Genomic DNA, 20,092 nt, shown 5'->3' with positions numbered 1-20,092 from the left:
TATTATTATTACTATTATTATTATTATTATTATTATTATTATTATTATTATTCTCTTATACAGGGAAATGAAATTCAGAATGAAAAAGTAGTCATGCAACCTAAACCTTGGGCAAATTTCTGGATTTTACTGCAGACAGTCGTTGGCCAGTGTCATATGGTGGCTCTTTTACCTTCAAACTGGGAAGAAACATGCACAAAGGGACTGTTGTGTGACCTTGCGAGCAGGCCCACAGAAAGCCATAGGATGAACTCCCATTAATATCTAGGCACTATCTTCCCATGGAATGAACCCTGACCAAGTTGATGGGAGAAAAGTACTGGTTCATTTTTCTTCAATCTTTTCTCCCATACAATTTCATACCATGCTGTGTTAGTTTTCTGGGGGCTTCCATAATGAAATATCACAGACTGAGGTCCTTACAAACCAAACAGACAGCTGTTTTCTCCTGGGTCTGATGACTGGACATTTGAGATCACAGTATGGTCAAGGTTTATCTTTCTTAGGGTTATCAATGCCTTCATTGTTACCTTGTACCTACACATTCTTTTCTCTGAGCATTCACATTCCTGATCTCCTTTTTTCTCCAAATTTCCTTTTCTTATGACACCAGTCAGATTGGATTCAGACAGTCACAATGTCTCATTTTAACTTACTCACACCCTCACTAAGAACACTGTGTCCAAACAGCCACACATTTGTAAACATTGGCATATATATATATATATCTTTAGACATATCTATCTATCTATCTATCTATCTATCTATCTATCTATCTATCATCTATCTATCTATCATCTATCTATCTATCTATCTATCTATCTATCTATCTATCTATCTATCTATCTATCTATCTATGTTTTCTTTAGACACACCAGAAGAAAGTATTACATTTCCTTACAGATGGTTGCAAGCCAACATGTGGTTGCTGGGAATTGAACTCAGGACCTCTGGAAGAGCAGTTATGTTCTTAACTGCTGAACCATCTCTCTAGCTCCACTTAACCATCTTTTAAAAACGTCTGTATTCAAACACAATTACATTTGGGGGTGCAGGAAGGCAGTTAAGGCATGTTCTAATTATTTTTGTGTCACCTTGACTAAGATAACTAGGAGAATAACTTACAAGGATGTTCATGATTTCAGGGGGTTCAGTTCATGGATTCTTGGCCCCATATCCTTGGTGAGAACATTATGGTGGCAAGCACACATGGCAGAGGAAAATTATTATATTGTGCTGGACAGGAAGCAAAGAGAAAAAGGGACTGAGTATCTGCTCTACAATATACCCAGAGACGTGCTTTCTCTGGCAAGGTCCCTGCCCTAAGTTTCTACAACTTCATAATAGCACCACGAAATGGAGACAAAATGTCCAAAGCATGAGCCTATGTGAGGCATTCCATATTCAAACCATAATATTTTGTTCTTGACTCTCAAATGCAAGGTACTTTAAAAAATCATTGTAGGCCAGTGGTTCCGAGCCTTCCCAACTCTGTGACCCCTTAATATATAGGTCATATCATGGTGTGGTGCATCCTAAACATAACAGTATTTCATTGCTACTTCATAACTGATTTTGCTTCTTTTGTGAGTTTTAATATAAATCATCTAATATGCAGGATATCTGATATGCAACCCTCCAACAGGGTCACCACACACGGTTGAGAGCCACTGTTATAGGGGATCATAGCGGCCAGTTCTCCTTCAGTCCCAGAAGAGACTGCAAATACTTGGTGACTCCTAGAGATGGACTAAATGTGTTTTACTTTACAAAATAGATATAATAGTTGTGAGAACCAAGAAGAGGCTGTTATAGTTTGAGTATGAAATGTCCCCTAGAGGGTCATTCTCAGTCACTGGAACACTAGCATTGAGGGGCAAAGAATAGAAGGAGAGTTTCAGTACGCTATGGCCTCACACCCTCACTAAGAACACTGTGTCCAAACACCTTGAACCCGCCACACATTTGTAAACGTTGGCCTTTTCTCTTGTCTTTTCTTCTGCCCAGGATGATCTCACACCTCTCTATTCCTCCGTCTAGTGTCTACCAATCTTAGACACTGCTTTCTGTGACCTTCTCTGTAAAATCCTCCCCCACATACCCTGCAGCCAATTATCTCCTTCTCCTCCTCTCTTCCCATCACTCTTCTTAGCAAAAATTGACAGAATAGATCAATAATGCTTTTTTGACTAATGATACAACGCTTAGCATTTCATTAGTGGTAATTATTGTGTCCATGTTGTTCTTGTTTTCTCACTTTACATAGTTCCCTCGGGTCAACCCTTGTGTGTAACCTGGTCTTGTGCCATCATTATATGCAGCTGGAAAATATTGGGTTGGGGGGAATGTGTACAAATGCAGAAAGAGTTGTGAAGTTAGCATGAAGCATGCTCCACAGGCAAGAAAAGGCTCACGAGCAGACAGAACTAGTGGTCATAGGACACGCACCCGGAGAATGCCACTCAGTGTAGAATAAAGCTAAATCATCAATCGATGAGGGGGAAGCGTTATTTAATGGGTCGTGTGAACCAAAAGGTTTGATACCAGAGAACATTCTCAAATAAGATTACATCTAATGAAGCACAAGGAACAGGGCGTACCTCCAGAATGCACCTTGCAGAAACATTGGGAAAGCAATAGCTGAGAATTTTCCAGATTTGGGTAATGATATGAGCCCTCGGGTAAACTATAGCTAAATTCTGATCAGACACATCAAAGTCCATAGTTAGACATGTCATAGAAAACTTTAGAAGACCAAGAAGAGAACGTAACACATGACAGCAACTAAAATAGTTAGAAGTCATAAACATGAATTTCTCTTAGACTATTTCCATGAAGACATATTTCCCAGACTTGGTGGTGATACTGTGTGCATGACTAAGAATGGCAAGGTGTAATTTAATGAGAAGAATGGATTGATTCTTATATGTTTGGTTGTGAGCCTAGTCTGTAATGGCTGAGCCATCTCTTCAGCCCAAGAATGGATTGATTCTTAAAGGAGAAACAATAACTGGGAAAAATAATTATGACCCATGGGGCAAAAGCAAAAGAATACCTGGTTAGGAAATTAAGCGGGTTGGGGATTTAGCTCAGTGGTAGAGCGCTTGCCTAGCAAGCACAAGGCCCTGGGTTCGGTCCCCAGCTCCAAAAAAAAAAAAAAAAAAAAAAAAAAAAAAAAAATTAAGCAGAGCATGGGAAAATTATTAATAGAAAGTAAGAAAATAGCCGCGCGGATCCCGGCCCGCAGCAGCTCTCTGCTCCCAAACTCCGTGGGAGAGAGACCTCACCGCCTGATCAGGTGGGCACTCCTGAGGCTGCAGAGCGGAGGAGACCACCAACACTGCCCACCCATGCCCACATCCCTGGCCCAAGAGGAAACTGTATAAGGCCTCTGGGTTCCCGTGGGGGAGGGCCCAGGAGCGGCAGGACCCCTGCGCCTGAGACACCGCCGGAACCTGAAGGAAACAGACCAGATAAACAGTTCTCTGCACCCAAATCCCGTGGGAGGGAGAGCTGAACCTTCAGAGAGGCAGACACGCCTGGGAAACCAGAAGAGACTGCACTCTGTGCACATCCAGACGCCAGAGGGAAACACCAAACGTCATCTGGAACCCTGGTGCACAGAGGCTCCCGGAAAGAGCGGCGCAGATCTTCCCGGTTGCTGCCGCCGCGGAGAGGACTTAGGCAGTACCCCAGGAGCAAACTTGAGCCTTGGAACCACAGGTAGGACCAACTTTTCCCCTGCAAGAAACCTCCCTGGTGAACTCAAGACACAGGGCCACAGGAACAGCTGAAGACCTGTAGAAAGGAAAAACTACACGCCCGAAAGCAGAACACTCTGTCCCCATAACTGGCTGAAAGAAAACAGGAAAACAGGTCTACAGCACTCCTGACACACAGGCTTATAGGACAGTCTAGCCACGGTCAGAAATAGAAGAACAAAGTAACACTAGAGATAATCTGATGGCGAGAGGCAAGCGCAGGAACCCAAGCAACAGAAACCAAGACTACATGGCATCATCGGAGCCCAATTCTCCCACCAAAGCAAACACGGAATATCCAAACACACCAGAAAAGCAAGATCTAGTTTCAAAATCATATTTGATCATGATGCTGGAGGACTTCAAGAAAGACATAAAGAACTCCCTTAGAGAACAAGTAGAAGCCTACAGAGAGGAATTGCAAAAATCCCTGAAAGAATTCCAGGAAAACACAATCAAACAGTTGAAGGAATTAAAAATGGAAATAGAAGCAATCAAGAAAGAACACGTGGAAACAACCCTGGACATAGAAAATCAAAAGAAAAGACAAGGAGCTGTAGATACAAGCTTCACCAACAGAATACAAGAGATGGAAGGGAGAATCTCAGGAGCAGAAGATTCCATAGAAATCATTGACTCAACTGTCAAAGATAATGTAAAGCAGAAAAAGCTACTGGTCCAAAACATACAGGAAATCCAGGACTCAATGAGAAGATCAAACCTAAGGATAATAGGTATAGAAGAGAGTGAAGACTCCCAGCTCAAAGGACCAGTAAATATCTTCAACAAAATCATAGAAGAAAACTTCCCTAACCTAAAAAAAGAGATACCCATAGGCATACAAGAAGCCTACAGAACTCCAAATAGATTGGACCAGAAAAGAAACACCTCCTGTCACATAATTGTCAAAACACCAAACGCACAAAATAAAGAAAGAATATTAAAAGCAGTAAGGGAAAAAGGTCAAATAACATATAAAGGCAGACCTATCAGAATCACACCAGACTTTTCGCCAGAAACTATGAAGGCCAGAAGATCCTGGACAGATGTCATACAGACCCTAAGAGAACACAAATGCCAGCCCAGGTTACTGTATCCTGCAAAACTCTCAATTAACATAGATGGAGAAACCAAGATATTCCATGACAAAACCAAATTTACACAATATCTTTCTACAAATCCAGCACTACAAAGGATAATAAAGGGTAAAGCCCAACATAAGGAGGCAAGCTATACCCTAGAAGAAGCAAGAAACTAATCATCTTGGCAACAATACAAAGAGAAGAAAAGCACACAAACATAACCTCACATCCAAATATGAATATAATAGGAAGCAATAATCACTATTCCTTAATATCTCTCAACATCAATGGCCTCAACTCCCCAATAAAAAGACATAGATTAACAAACTGGATACGCAATGAGGACCCTGCATTCTGCTGCCTACAGGAAACACACCTCAGAGACAAAGACAGACACTACCTCAGAGTGAAAGGCTGGAAAACAACTTTCCAAGCAAAGGGTCAGAAGAAGCAAGCTGGAGTAGCCATTCTAATATCAAATAAAATCAATTTTCAATTAAAAGGCATCAAAAAAGATAAGGAAGGACACTTCATATTCATCAAAGGAAAAATCCACCAAGATGAACTCTCAATCCTCATCTTTGGTTGGTTTATATACAAGTGTGCAATTTCTAGGCTTGAAAGTAAAATGATGCTATCTGGTACTGGATAGAGGAGCCTTATTTTTTATTATGGCAGCTTGCTATTTTTGTAACATGGTGATTTGGTTGAACACAATAAAGTACAGTAGTAACTGAAAAAAAATGGTGGCCCAGGTTAGTCCAAGTGTCTCTAAAAACAATATAGACTATTGCTGTTGCCCTTAGTTGCTTTCCTAAATGATGACGTTAAGTCCCAATTATTGAAGACATTACACATTTTGAGACAATGCTAAGAAGATTCTAAATGTATCTGTCCTGAAAGCTTAATTCTTGAGTTTGTTATAGTACTAGAAGGCATTACACAGCCTTCCAATGGAGGAAAGTAAGCAATAGCCTTACCCAGCTGTGACGCTTATAAACCACAATAACCAACATGGCAAGATATCACTAAAGGTGCACTAGTGGCCCTCCTAGATTGCGAATTAATCTAGTTAGATATAAGGTCAGCTTAACAAGAGGAAAATAATACCTAGTATAAAAACCTAGACAAATAATTGCAGCTAGTGTGTTCCTGGATCCTAAAGTAAAACTTACTATCATGACCTTGCTAAGTCAGTATAATTCTTAATTACATTATAAATATTTACCCTTACATCCACATATAAGTGTAGCTCTTGTCCCTCATCAAGGAGGCTTCTCTCAGAAATATATGCAGTGTATTTCAGAAAACCACAACTAAACAAAATTCAGAGACCAACTGATGTATCTTCAACACAACTCCTGTACCTGAGATGGGACGCAAGTAATATCACAGAAGATTATGGGAGGGTTGTAAGAGCCTCAGGAACAGAAAGTCAGCTGTGAGATTGTATCACCTAAAAAGGACAGGGATGCTACACCAATAACTCAATGATATAGCCACCTAGAAAAGAAAACACCAATAGACATGGTAACCTGAAGGGTGAAATCTCATGCCCCATCCCCTAGACAAATAGTATAGGCAAAGAATGACCATTGAGAGGGGGAATTAGTATGCATGAATTCATTGTTCTACTGCTTTCTAGTTATGGATGTGATGTTAATTTCCTTGCTAGGATAGGCTGTGTGTTTAACTGTGAGCCAAAATAAAATTGTTCTCCATGAAAAAAAAAAAAAAAGAAAATAGCCGGGCTCATCAAAGTAATGTTGACATTTTCCACACAATAATTCTTCGAAGAAAGAATTAAATTACTTAAATTGGTAAAAGTGCAATGAAATGGCCCTTTACATGCATTCATTAATAATCAAACTTTTGGAAGAATGTTTGGGACTAAGTTTAATATGTTCAATTAATTAAAAGCCATTGAGTCAGCACAGTAGTTTCATATGCATTTATTAATCATTGGGTAAAAATCAGCTATAGAACAGTTATTACAAATCTGCATATATATTTTTGTGGGTATCTATTTTTTATACAGAGAAACACACATGCACAAACAGAAATAATAGTATATTCTTTACTCAAAACTTCTTAAATGGTTTTTATTATAGTTTTTCATGTGTGTGTGTCCTTCATGTGTGCATGTCATGGGTGTGTTTGAGTATATATACATACATACATGTGTGTGTGTGTGTGTGTGTGTGTGTGTGTGTGTGTGTGTGTGTGTGTGTACACTGAGTCTGTGGAGATTACAGAACTTAAGAGAGCATCTGTTCTCTGTCTACTTCAGCCATGTGAAATCTGGGAATCAAACTTAGGTTGTCAGGCTTGGTGGCAAGTTTCTTCACTTGCTGAGCTCTCTTGCAACCTTTGTTAGGTATTTTCAATGCACAAAGTTTCCTTTCAATGTGCATATCACACATTTTCTCATCCCAAGGCCCTTGCTTGAAAAGAACATTCATATGGAGCTGGTGTGTATTTTCCTATCTTTACATACATTCAAAAAATTCTTACTATTATTTTATTTTCATATCAGCTACATGCGACATGTGATTAGCTACATACTTGCAAATTTTCTAATTATTTCTCAACCTATGGGTCACGACCCCTTTTGGGTCCAATGACCCTTTCACAGGGGCCACATATCATATATCTTATATATCAGATATTTGTATTATGATTCATCAAAGCAGCCCAATTATAGTTATGAAGTAGCAATGAAAATAATTTTATGGTTGGTGGTCATCATAACATGAGGAACTGTATTAGATAGAGGGTTGCAGCATTAGGAAAGTTGAGAAACACTGTGTTAGCTGATGTTTTTCAAGCATCCTCTATGTCCTGTGTCCTGGTTGTGTTCTGGAAACCTGTGTTGCATCAGTTAAAGAAGCAGAAAATCCTTTTTATTCATGAAACTTACATTTAGTGCAAGCAGATAGACTCTGTCCACATGAAATTTTAATCAAGACATTATGTAGAAGGTAGTCATACTATAAGGAAAGGGTAAGTAGAACAGAATAAGATGGGTTTAGGGAGCTAGAGTTCCATGAGCAGGTGAAATTCTCAGTGGGATGATCAGGGTAGACCTCTCAAAAGGTGATACCTGAGCCAAAACTGGAGAAGGGGTTGCCTAGCAACCGTTCCAAGTGGGAACCAAGTGGGAACCAAGTGGGGAGCCGCAAGCAAAGGTCCTGGGCAGGTCAGCAGGCCTGGCTTAAGAACAGGGAGGAGACTAATGGGGTTAGAAACCTTACAAAAGGCTTACATAAAGGGGCTGTATCGACTCATAAAGAAGTCACCAAGGAAGTAACTGAAGGAAGTCTGAGTTGATGAATGACTTGGTCGAACTGTTTGAAAAAAATCACTTTGACTGCTTCATTGGCAGTAGACCAAGGAGAGCAATCGTGGAAGCAAAGAAGCGTGTCCCTTTGCATGGGATACATTGATGAGCAGTCAGTGTATAGCAGCACGCATGATGAGAACTAGTTGAATTTTGGGCTCATTTTAATGTTTAAGTTAAACGAACAAACAGGACAATTTCAAGGATTTCAGCCTGAGCAACTGAATCTAGGTGGATAGAGTTGCTATCTGCTGACCTGAGGAAGGCAGCGGGTCCCCCAAAGCCTTTGGTTTTGTTAAGTTTAAGCTCTCTGCTAGTCACACAAATGGAGAAGAATCCATTCCAAATTAAATTTTGTGTCTGATTTGCTTTAAGCCTTGCTTTCCCAGTACAGCCAGAGTTCTTCATGTCCCCTACACAGTAGTCTACCTTCTCAGCTCTGACATTCAGTACCACATCCATAGCCGTTTAAATGCCCACTGGTGCTTGGCAGTCACCCACATGTCAGTTAGTGCCCATTGGTGTTTGGTAGTCACCCCATGCTAATCGGTACCCACTGGAGCTCAGTAGTCACTCACATGCCCACTGATACCCATTGGTACTTGGTAGTCACCCACATTCCAGTTGGTGAGCACTGGTGCTTAGTAGCCATCCATCTGCCCACTGGTACCACCTAGTGCTTGGTAATTACCCACATGCCAATTGATGCCCACTGGTGCTGGGTAGTCACCCAAGTGCTCATTGGTACCCATTGGTGCTTGGTCGTCACCCCTATGCCAATTGGTGAGGGGTAGTTGCCCACATGACAATTGGTGCTGAACTCAAACCACCCATTTTCTTCACTAATTGAGCTGCCTTGACTGCATTCTATTACTTTAATGTGACTTTTGATGTTAGATTGGATGGGGTCTTAATCTTGTTTTTATTTATTTAATTCTCTTGACAAGGGTTGCCAAGGTTTTACTGTCACAATAACATAATTAAGAATTGTGTCCTTAATATAGTTAAGGACAGCCAGATAAAGCCGTGTGTCCTAAAAACCAAGGAGTACCTGGAAAACTAACACTGCTCCATTGAAGGAATTTAGCCTCTTATCTCATCTTTGAATATCACAGTTACTAACGACATGTGGATGCCTGTTTGCTACTGTACAGTTTCCCAAACCTTGGTCATTTCTGTGAGGTTTTGCTCTTTATTATAGCAGCCAATGAAAACCCAACTTGTCAAAAATCATGCTACAGACAGGAGTGTAGTCTCACTTTACATTGAAACAGGAATTGACTTCTGACAGGAATCCATGGACAGGCTCAAAGCTGTTGTCAGAGTGTGTATGTGTTCACATGTGTAGAGCTCATGTGTATGCAGGTTTGCATGCATGTGGAGACCAGAGATTGATATCAGGTGTCTTCCACCATGCCTCTCCACTTTATTTATTGAATCAGGATCTCTCAATGAACTTGGGGCTAACCTATTTGTGTAGTCTAGCTTCCTATCTGGTCTGAGGGATTGCTTATATCTGTCTCCCAACTGGTGGGATTAAGATGGTCCTCCTTCAGTGTGAGTCCTGAGGGTCTGAACTCTTGTTCCCTTGCTTCTTTCTCTGCCGAGCCATCTCCCTAACTCCTCCTTTGAAATTTAAAATGTTTTAAGGCACCCCTATGAATTCATTGAATCATGCTAAATGTGCAGTTTGAAAACTGCATGTCTCAGTCATTGTTGAATATTTCTTGAGCATTTGAGTTTGCCAATTTCCACTAAAAAAACAAAAAACAAAAAACAAAAAACCAAACCAAACCAAAACAAAACTCTGCAAAATTTGACTACTGACAAACTGAATTTGCAAAGTAAATTAGAGATAATTGAAATTTTTGCCTTTAATACATGGCAAAGATATTTTCACTTTTATTCTTCTTTTTATACAGGTAAATTTTGTTTCTCTTTTCTTTTATGCTCTATAATCTTTGTAGCCATTACAAAATGGAAGTCTTTCTTCCCACCCTCAAATTTCATGGCTGTTTCTTTTGTATATTTATATTTATTTGTAGTCAATGATGTTTGGAAATTCTCTTCTTAACTTCGCTACTTTTGGATGCTTTTCTAGGTGTGCTGTCAAATTATAGTATCAAATATTGAAGGGCATTTATCTTCTCTTGTTCCTGTTTGTCTCTTTTCACTCTAATCAATGACAGAGACTAGCAGCCAGCATCTTTGTTTTGCTTCTCATTTTACTGGAAAAATAATGAAATGTGATCATTTGATACAATGCTGTGATAGTTTTCTTTTAGATTAAAAAAGAGTTCTGTTTTGCTTTTTTTTTTAAAGCCCCAGAGGAAGGCAAGGTTAACTTTAAAATATCAGTAAGAATCTCTGAAAAAGTCATAAGTAATCATACTATAAAATATCTAATCTGTTATATATATAATATATATATTTGTGTGTGTGTGTGTGTGTGTGTGTGTGTGTGTGTGTGTGTGTGTGTGTGTGTTGTTTTAATGAAAATTTCCTATACGGGATGGCATGCTCCCTCTAAGAGCCAAAGATCTAGCAAAAACTCAAACACTAGGATGAGAAGCCTTCTTTTAATTTGTTGGTCAGGGTTGTCAAGGAGATTTCTAAAACATAACAGGCTATTACTACTGCCCTTGAATGCACATCCCCTCCCCTCTACCCTGCCCCTTGCAACTTGGAGTTGGAAGGGAAGGACCTATTTTTGAAGACACCATATACTTGAGATACAGGGCCCAGAGGCCCTTGAGCTGGAACTGACTTAGAAGTCATAGATTCTGATTTCCACATAAGGAACCTTCCTTCTTCGTGTTCCAGTAGTATTGTGGTTAAGAGCCATTGAAATGGCAGCCCCAGGTGCACAATGTACCTCATGGCCAAGCACACATGGCAGACATGTTTGTTCAGTCGTCCATGTTAACCCTGTACATGTTTGACTTTTGGCTGCTTCTGTATACTTCAGATTCTGGCGGCCAATGAGATTATGTATTTCTGTGATTAATGGCTCATAAAGTTGGTAGTATTATTTTAAAGCATGACTGTCTTTTTGGCATGGTTTTCACCAAGCATGTACTGTAGTCTGCATTGGGAGTGCAAGGACAGGGTGAAATGGTTTATTTGGGAACACTCAAACCTATCTTGACTGAACGCCAGCATTAATTTTAATAACAAAATGTTTGAAATGACCTAACTCTCAAGCTTAAGGAAAGGCTAACTAAATTATAGTATTTTCATAGTGTGGAATTCCATGCGGCTCTTTAAAGATTTTAAAACAATTTAATGACATTTTAGAATCCTAATGCTGATGGGAAGAATAAGGCTTTTAGACTGTGTGTGTTCTGTAGCACTAAGTGCACACTGCTGTGCAAGCAGGCTGGAAGGAACTATTGTATCAGGATAGCCACCATTCGTGTTTCTTGCTTGCTGTTTCTGAGTGATTGAATCGCTAAACACTTTCACAATTTTGGATTATCATATGGAATATTCATCCCACTGGTTAGCCGATAAATGTCAGAAACATGGTAAGAGCACCAGATCACTTAGCACTTTCAACTTTTCTGCAGATGCTCTCCAACTTGTTTCTGTATCCAACCTTAGGGACCCTCAGTCCAAATAGTACTATCACTTAAAGAATGGCAGTAAGACTCTTAGGGACCATCATGACATGACTTTTCCTGGGAAGATCTGAACAGACATCTATCCACCCAGATGGAGAGCCAATAACAGACCAAAGAAAAATTCCTCCCAAGACTAGCTTTGTGAACTAGTCCAATGGGTTGTTTATAGGCTCATGAGCTAGGAGTTACCTACATAAAACAGGGTGACTTACAGTCAGGTGCACCACTGAAAAAGTCCATCAGAGCAGAGAGATGGCCCACAAAGCTGCGTCTCTGCACCTCCCTGGAAAGTTTTTATATGGCTCAGCAAGTCACAGCTACTCCTTTCCCTAGCAAATTATTGTCTAGTGTGTTTCTTTTACTTCCTGATTCTTTTTTTTTCTTTTTTCTTTTTTCTTTTCGGAGCTGGGGACCGAACCCAGGGCCTTGCGCTTGCTAGGCAAGTGCTCTACCGCTGAGCTAAATCCCCAACCCTTACTTCCTGATTCTTGCAGCCATCCCTCCTCTCTCTAGAATGGAGGGAATAGACTATAACAACCCAGACTATGGGGAAGCTCATACCAGTCTGTCCTGTCTTTTAACACTCTTCGTTTCCTTGTGCACTGCACAATCTGTGACTCATGTTCCTCCTTGCTAAGGAGCCATAAAGCTGTGGATGTCATCTCAACTACGGCACAAAAGAGAGAGAATGTGTATGTTCTAAAACTGGTGTATACCATAGGAAAATAATTCTCCATATACCAAGACTTAAATAAAAAAATTCAAGACAGGATCTTGCTATTTAGCCCAGGCTGACTTTGAAATTGAACACCTCCACCCCCATCCCCTCTCTAGTCTACCCAACAACTAGAATTGTTGACATTTCCTACTATCCTTAGCCTTACTGAAATCATCTTCACTTGCAGAATCAGCTAGGCCGATAATGCATTAAAAGTTTAAACATAAGTAGTTAAATAAACTAATGGCATTCTGGGTGGTTCTATATTGCAATTTAATTTTTTTCTAGCTTGATTAGGTTTTAAAGTGATTTTACTTTTTCTTTTTTTTTTTTTTTTTTTTGTTCTTTTTTTCGGAGCTGGGGACCAAACCCAGGGCCTTGCGCTTCCTAGGCAAGCGCTCTACCACTGAGCTAAATCCCCAACCCTAAAGTGATTTTTCTAATTATTTTGATTTCTTCATAATTATGAAAAGACTTTGTCCCATGAACCCATCAGTTATACTAAAATAATGACAATCATATTGTCTTCGAAGTTTGTGGAAACTGTCTTGTACCTATGTGAGAAGATTCACCACATTCCTCCCTAACCTTAATCCAGGTAAGGATATGGAGTAGGAATACTTTGGGGTTCACGGAGCAAGGGGACCTTTGCTGCAGCTAAGAAGCCTTCAGCATGAGGTTCAAATGGTATTTTGCAGAGAAGCACACACTCCTTTGGTGACCTCTGGCTTCTCTGAGGACACATACCTCAGTGCACCAGGAACCTGTGCTTCATGTTGTTCCCGTCGAAGGGACATTCCCTGTGATTACCCAGAACACCTTTGTCATTTCTCAGACACCTCTGCCGCCGTGTCTTTCATCTTAGGAGAAGAGACTCTGATTGGACCTGTCAGCATCTCTAAGGAGGCCACTTGAGAGTCATTTGAAGAATTCCCAGGCCGAGTCACATCGCTGAGCCGCTGGAAAGGCCTCGGTGACTTGGTAGCTCCCATCTGTACCTTGCCCCAGACTCAATCTTTTAAAAGGCAAACAGCTTGCTTCCCATAGGATTGTCAATGAGATGGTTCTGCTGCTATTACCACGATTATTATCACTGTAGAGAATACCAGAGCCAGTACTTAGATAGGACGCTCTTTTCTCATGACGTCACCATCTTAATATTAGAAGTATGTAATATATGAAAAATGATATCAAGTCACCATTGTGTTCTGAGCTCCTTTATGAGTGATGACTCAGAAAATCTTGAATCCCTCCCTGGGCTTCCATGCACAGGCTGCAGAGAGCTCAGTACTCAGAGCCTCTCTCTTCCCTAGAAATTGTGAACTGCGTATATAACCTTGGGGAGAGGTTACGTATGTCTTGTAATTTCCAAGATCTTCCTTGGCTTTTGTTTCATTGGCCTTGTGCATTTTACTTACTGTTCGAGTCTTATAATACGAAGCTTAGTCTTCTCTGCCTTATACCGACTCCTGTAATGGACCAGCCAAGCAGGAATTATGGCTTCTAACTCTTGCAGGTGAAGAAGTGAGGTTCCCAGAGGTCCAGGGCTCTCCAAAGACTATTGTCAGAGGAGCCTGGATTAAGGTATAGCTCTGTTTTCTTTTGAATCTTGCTTTCGAAAGAAGTCAATCTGCTGCTGAACAAGCATAAAGATAGTTTGATGAGAATGAAATATGGGAAGTTGCTGATATCAAAAGCCAGGACAGGGGGAAAAAGGCCAATTTCCCCAGGCTGATGTTTGAGTTAAAAGGTTCTGGTTGGTATGCGGTACAGTTAAACTGGCACCAATTAGAGTCAAGTGTAATGAAAAATAAACACAGCTGAGCTGTTAGACTCGCTGCTATGGTCCAGCACCTGTCAGCACTTCTATTATACATTGAGGGTTTTCAAGGAATTATAAGGGCTGTAAAAATGTGTGCTATGGTGGAACTTGACAGGAAAAAAAAGTTTCCATTTAAATAGCTTTTCAAATGTATTTTCTAAAGTTTCCAAAAATTGGTTTGGAACTTGAGTCATGAAGTTCACAACCATTTAAATAGCCCAACACCCTTCAGCTGTCGGCTGGAGTGACAAAGCACTTTAGAGCCCTGGGGGGCTCTACCTCACTTTCTTTCCTGTTCTCGTGGACCCCACAAGAGTGCTATTAGATACCATATGCCAGGCAGCTTAGCGGAGAATGGGAAGGTCTAGAAAAGATCAGAACCACAGATGCCACTGAGAATTCTAGACCCAAAGTTAGAAAATCTCAGTGTACATAAGTTTTTTTTTTGTTTTGTTGTTGTTTTTTGTTTTGGTTTGTTGTTTTTTTTTTGGCATGTGCATTGTCTATTTATTTTAGTTACAATGAATCGGAATGGAAGTTATAATGCTACATATCCCCCTCTAAGGGCTATGCAGTTGAAGGAACAGGTACAGCTTTTCCCTGTGAATCTGTCCCTTACATCCAGGGACTATGCAGGAGAGAAATGTGAAGAACACAGTATCTATCCACAAAGGCATCCAAAAGCAAAGATGGGCCAATGGGCATATTGGCAAAAGATCGCATCTTAGGTATAAGAGGTAAGGCAGGACTCAGAGGGGGAAAGCAAGCAGTCTACTCCCATCTCTGAAGTTCCCGGTATTCAGAACTCAGACATTGTATGTCAATGTATAGCAAAATTGACATACACAATGCTCTTGTATAACACGGGTGTTGTGTCTCCTTAGGAAAAGTTTTGTCACACATGTGACCTCAGTGTTTCATGTCATGGCTAATGTCATAGTAGACACTCAAATAGTACTTTGGCATAAGCCAGACAGAGGCAGTGTGTCTAAGCATGAGTTAGTGACTCTTGGCTGGATTTTGTGCAGGACTGCACTTATGACCCAACCCTCCCCCCCAAATTCAGACTCCTATAGTCACTCAAAATTTGACTTTCTAGGAATTTCCTGGCTGAACATTTCAAGAAACGTTCAATTTAGATTTCTTTGAAATGGCCCCACATAAACTCAAAGGATCAGAAAGGAAGTCAGTCTTCTAACTTCCTCTTTTTTCCCCCTTACTGAACTGTTGGTTTGTGGTCACTGAGTACTAGGGTACATGCCAGACTTCACTCAAGCATTTAATCTAAAGCCACCTCATGTCCTCTGCACGGTGCCAATGTGTTCCCATCTCAGGCATTTCCCCTACCCAACTGAATCCCAGGATTGTTTCTGTCCCCAACACATGGGCATCTAAAGTAACAAAATTAGAATCCACTCCAGCCAAGTTTAAGACTTTCTCACAGAAAAGCAACCCCCTGTGATAGTCTCAAATCTTCTAATCTCTCTAGAATCTCCCTTCTTTTATTCCCATTCAAATGTCTTGAAATAATATTTTTTTCTCCGCTCTTACTGTAAGAGGTAGAGCTCTGAGAGGATAGGCTTTCCTAGTGCAAAGGTTGCAGCTCAGAAAGGAGAGGCACTCTGGCCACCAGGAGCCAAAGAATACTACAAAGTCATACCACACAACCAACCTCACGTAAGAGATTTATTGGGGAAAAACACAGGAGGCTGGTTGGCTCTGTTCAAGGGAGAAGCAGCAGAGAACTGAATGAGAGGGAGGCTTATGTAGGGTTTCCGGGTGGGGTGGGGTTGCAGCATTTCCCAGGGTGCCAACTGGTGGGATTTCAAGCTAGGGGCCAGTTCAGGGATTGGTGGGATTTTAAGCCTTGGAGTTGAGCTCGGGCTTTCTTATCACTTATTTCTCTCTTACACACTAGTCAGCTTTTGTTGCTGCTGTGTGAGAACACTCAAGAGAAGTGACCCAAGGGAAGAATACTTATTTCTGTTCCTGGCTTCAGAAATGTCTATCCGTCACCCTCTGGCTTTGTGGCTTTGGCACCTGTATATCACGGTGAAAGAATGCTCAGCGGAGCAAAGCTGCTCACTTCACAGCAGCCAGGAAACAGAAAGATGGGGGAAGGGAGCTGAGATGAGATACTCCACCCCGCATGACCTACTTCCTCCATCCGATTTTGTTTTGAAAAGTTTTAACGGGTTCTCGACAATGCCAACATTGTGATCTGTTGGCGGGTTGATTCACAGATAACATCAGAGCCCTTAGGAGTCACGCTCTCAATATGAAGCAGCTGGGGACCAAGTGTCTACAGAACGCAGGATTCTCAAGGGAGGACTTTCACTTCCAAATTGTGATAACTCATTCCGGTAGATCTCTGAGTCATTTTCCCTTAGTGAATTTCAGTTGTTAAGGTCACCATTGATGTTCTTGGGTCCAAGTCCAGTGGATCGCTTTTTTGATTCTTCTCTTATAGAGAAGATATTAACACGTACAGTGCTGTTTTAGGAATGAGTGCATACAAGTGTGGAAACTTTAAATGAGCATTCAGTAAATACTTTTCTTTTTCTTCCTCACTCCCTTCTCATTGTGATTTCTGCTGCAGCTGTACTGACGTTGCTATTTTCAGGGCCTTCTATTGTACTGACAACCATTATTATATTTTGGATGATTGTTGAATATCATTTGCTGTGGTCAGCTTCCTCATTTTCTGACCCTTCCTCAACCCATGCCCTGGGCCTCTGTCACCCTGCTCCTGAGATCCACGGTCCCTGGATTCTGTCTTAGGATTTTTCATTTTTTACTCATCTGTTCTCCTGGGGGAACTTCAGCACTCTCATGCCTGCGGCTGCCATTAAATGTCAATAAATTTCATCTCTTTCTGCCACTGAGACATGCCCCCGAGGCATGTGTCCAGCCTGCTGAACACTTCTTTTCCCACAGGACCAGGGATGTAGAGGATGCTGCCAAGCTGCTGCATCTCTAACATCCTATCCATTATATCTCTCTCTCTCTCTCTCTCTTCCCCTCTCTCTCTCTCTCTCTCTCTCTCTCTCTCTCTCTCTCTTCCCCTCTCTCTCTCTCTCTCTCTCTCTTCCCCTCTCTCTCTCCCTCTCTCTCTCTCCATATGTGCTATATATATGTATAGGCATATGAAGGCCAGGGATCAATGCCAGCTCCCTTCTTCTTCAATTACTCATATCCTTCTATTTTAACACCAGGTTTTTCAACTGAACCAGGGTCTCATTGACTCAACTTGACTGACCAATGAGTTCCAGTTGTTTCTGTGCTGTATCCATTGGTTTATAAATGTGTGTCACCATATCAGGAATTTTATATAAGTCCCAGGGATCCAAACTCAGGTCCTCATGCACACACAGCAGGTATTTTAGCAACCAAGTCCCTGCCCCACCTCGTCCTGGGCTCTTACACTGTATTGAACCACAACAACCTTGAACTCCACCCAGATGGCCTAAAGTCCCATACATTGTGCATGAGGTTTATGTACCTATGTTTGTGCATTTGAACTGTGTGTGCACAGGAGTCCGCGTGTCTGTGTGTGTATATGACAGTGCTCTGCCTTCTGTCAGAGATGGAGCACATTTGACAATGTGAGGTCTTGGGTACAGCCACCAGATGAGCCAGTTAGAGAGAAAGAAAGAAAGAAAGAAAGGAAGGAAGGAAGGAAGGAAGGAAGGAAGAAAGAAAGAAAGAAAGAAAGAAAGAAAGAAAGAAAGAGAAAGAAAGAAAGAAAGAATAGAAGAGAGTGTAGCTGAGGAGATCTAAGCTAGTCCCAGGTAGTAGTGATTCAAAACTCCATCATAATGATATGGAGGTCCTTGGGCCCTGTCTAGCAGGAATTATGACAGAGGAACGAAATAGATTTTTAGAGCTTGAGACTCAACAGTGAACAATTTGTTTCTCATTTGATTCACTGTGCTTGTTTCTTACATGTTTAGTTCTTAACTTTTCCATAAACATGTATATCACTTTATACTGGTATGTGAAATTATCCTATCCAATAGCTTGATGAAGGACAAGATGTTAAATGTTTAAATCCCAAATTCAAGAAGACATAGACTTAGGTATGGGCCCTTCCTATTAACGGCATGGCTGCTTTTGTTACTTAGTGTTCTGTACCTTGGGTGTTTATAATAGGATGATAGCATGTGCTTCAAAGAATTAGTCACTCATGCATGTGGCACAGAGAGCCTGTGTGAGCCCCTTGCACCAAGCAGGTTACTGACTGCCTGAGATGAAGCCATGTCTTCATTCTCAAGGACTTTGGAGAACAGAGGGAGTATCCATGGGAAAGAGCAGCTGGGTGGCCTGAAGGGACCATGCAAGGATGCCAACCAGACAGGAAGGCTCCGCTTCTGTCTGGTGCATAGAAGCTCTGTAAATACACACACAGGATCCTGAGCACAAACACTTCCAGGGAATCTCTGGAAGGGTGAGTGATGCCCAGATAGAAGGTGGGGTGAAAAAAATCATCATCTTAACACTGTAGGGAGGAGGACACCCAGAAAGGGGTCACCACAGAGAAAGAAGAAATGAAGAACATGGTTATATAAAAACCAAGGGCAGAGAGGACACTGGATGGATTTTGTTTGCAAATGAGTGTACAAACAATGGGTTCTATAGTGACATCTTCACATATGCATACTATATACTTTGTTCATATTTACTCCCTCATTACACTCTCAATTAGTCCCTATCCTTCTCCAGACACTCCCTCTTTTTTTAAATTTATATCATTAATTTTATACAACTTTTTCCAGTATAAGAGTTCAAGAGTTTAATCCAATTGGCAGATCATATCTCTTAAACTTTCTTCATTCTGCTAATGGGATGAATTAAATATCCTTACTTTTTAAGTAGTTGGTGCCTTACTATAAAGAAAGGAGCAGCAAATCCAGATCTAAAGTACACGATCATCATAGCCAGTAACCACCACTTGTTTTCCACTGAAAATGGCAAATTCTTTCCAGGACCCTCCTCATAGTGGCTGCGATGGACCACGGAGGTGGTGGACCTCCAGATACTTTGGCCCAACATGCCACTGCTGGAAGTTCTCCGAGAGTCGCTGAGACAGAAGGCAGAAGAAATGTCTGTACCACCTCACTTTACTTTCTTCACAACCTTGCTATCTTGAATGAGAAGTCCCTCTTCTATTTTCACGTCTCTTTCTTACACATTCATATACATATATATTACATGAGATATATATATGATACATGATATATATATATACATATATATACATATATATATATATATATATATATATATGCTCTCATGATGATCTTTAGTTTCATGCATTTTTCCAAAGATAATGTAACTCTTTTTTATGGCTAAATGAACCACATCTCTCTCTCTCTCTCTCTCTCTCTCTCTCTCTATATATATATATATATATATATATATATATGTATGTATGCATCCTCTATTTCTTTATTAGTTGATGGCTGTCTACCATGAATCGTGTTGCAATAAACGTGGATGTATAGGTATCTCTGTGATGTGTTCACATTGATTTCTTACCATTCTTACCAGTGGTGTATAAAGGTGCTCCTTTCCCATACCCTTACCCACATTTACCACCACTTTGCTGTTGTTTCTTTGAGACCTTTCAAACAAGGTCTTGCTTTGCAGCCTGAGCATCATCACAGCCATCCTCCTGCCTCAGCTTCCCAAGTGCTGGGATTACAGATGTGTGGCATTTGTTTTATTGATGATAGCCATTCTGATT

At 40.9% G+C, this 20,092-nt stretch overlaps 1 protein-coding gene across 1 annotated transcript; it reads right to left on the bottom strand.

Moving 5' to 3' along the window:
- Positions 1–19,118: 19,118 nt before the first annotated feature.
- Positions 19,119–19,398, bottom strand: Cox7cl1 (cytochrome c oxidase subunit 7C like 1). The gene has a single exon (XM_039078181.2). The coding sequence runs from the start codon at positions 19,396–19,398 to the stop codon at positions 19,207–19,209; it is 192 nt and encodes a 63-aa protein (XP_038934109.1). The 3' UTR covers positions 19,119–19,206.
- Between the last annotated feature and the right edge of the window lie 694 nt (positions 19,399–20,092).

This window comes from Rattus norvegicus, chromosome 6 (genome assembly GCF_036323735.1).
Source record: "Rattus norvegicus strain BN/NHsdMcwi chromosome 6, GRCr8, whole genome shotgun sequence".
NCBI classification, from domain to species: Eukaryota; Metazoa; Chordata; class Mammalia; order Rodentia; family Muridae; genus Rattus; species Rattus norvegicus.
This window is presented reverse-complemented; position numbering and strand designations above follow the sequence as displayed.

Excerpts from the sequence above, each read along its gene's own strand:
- Cox7cl1 (XM_039078181.2), bottom strand. The coding sequence starts at position 19,398 with ATGTTGGGCCAAAGTATCTGGAGGTCCACCACCTCCGTGGTCCATCGC.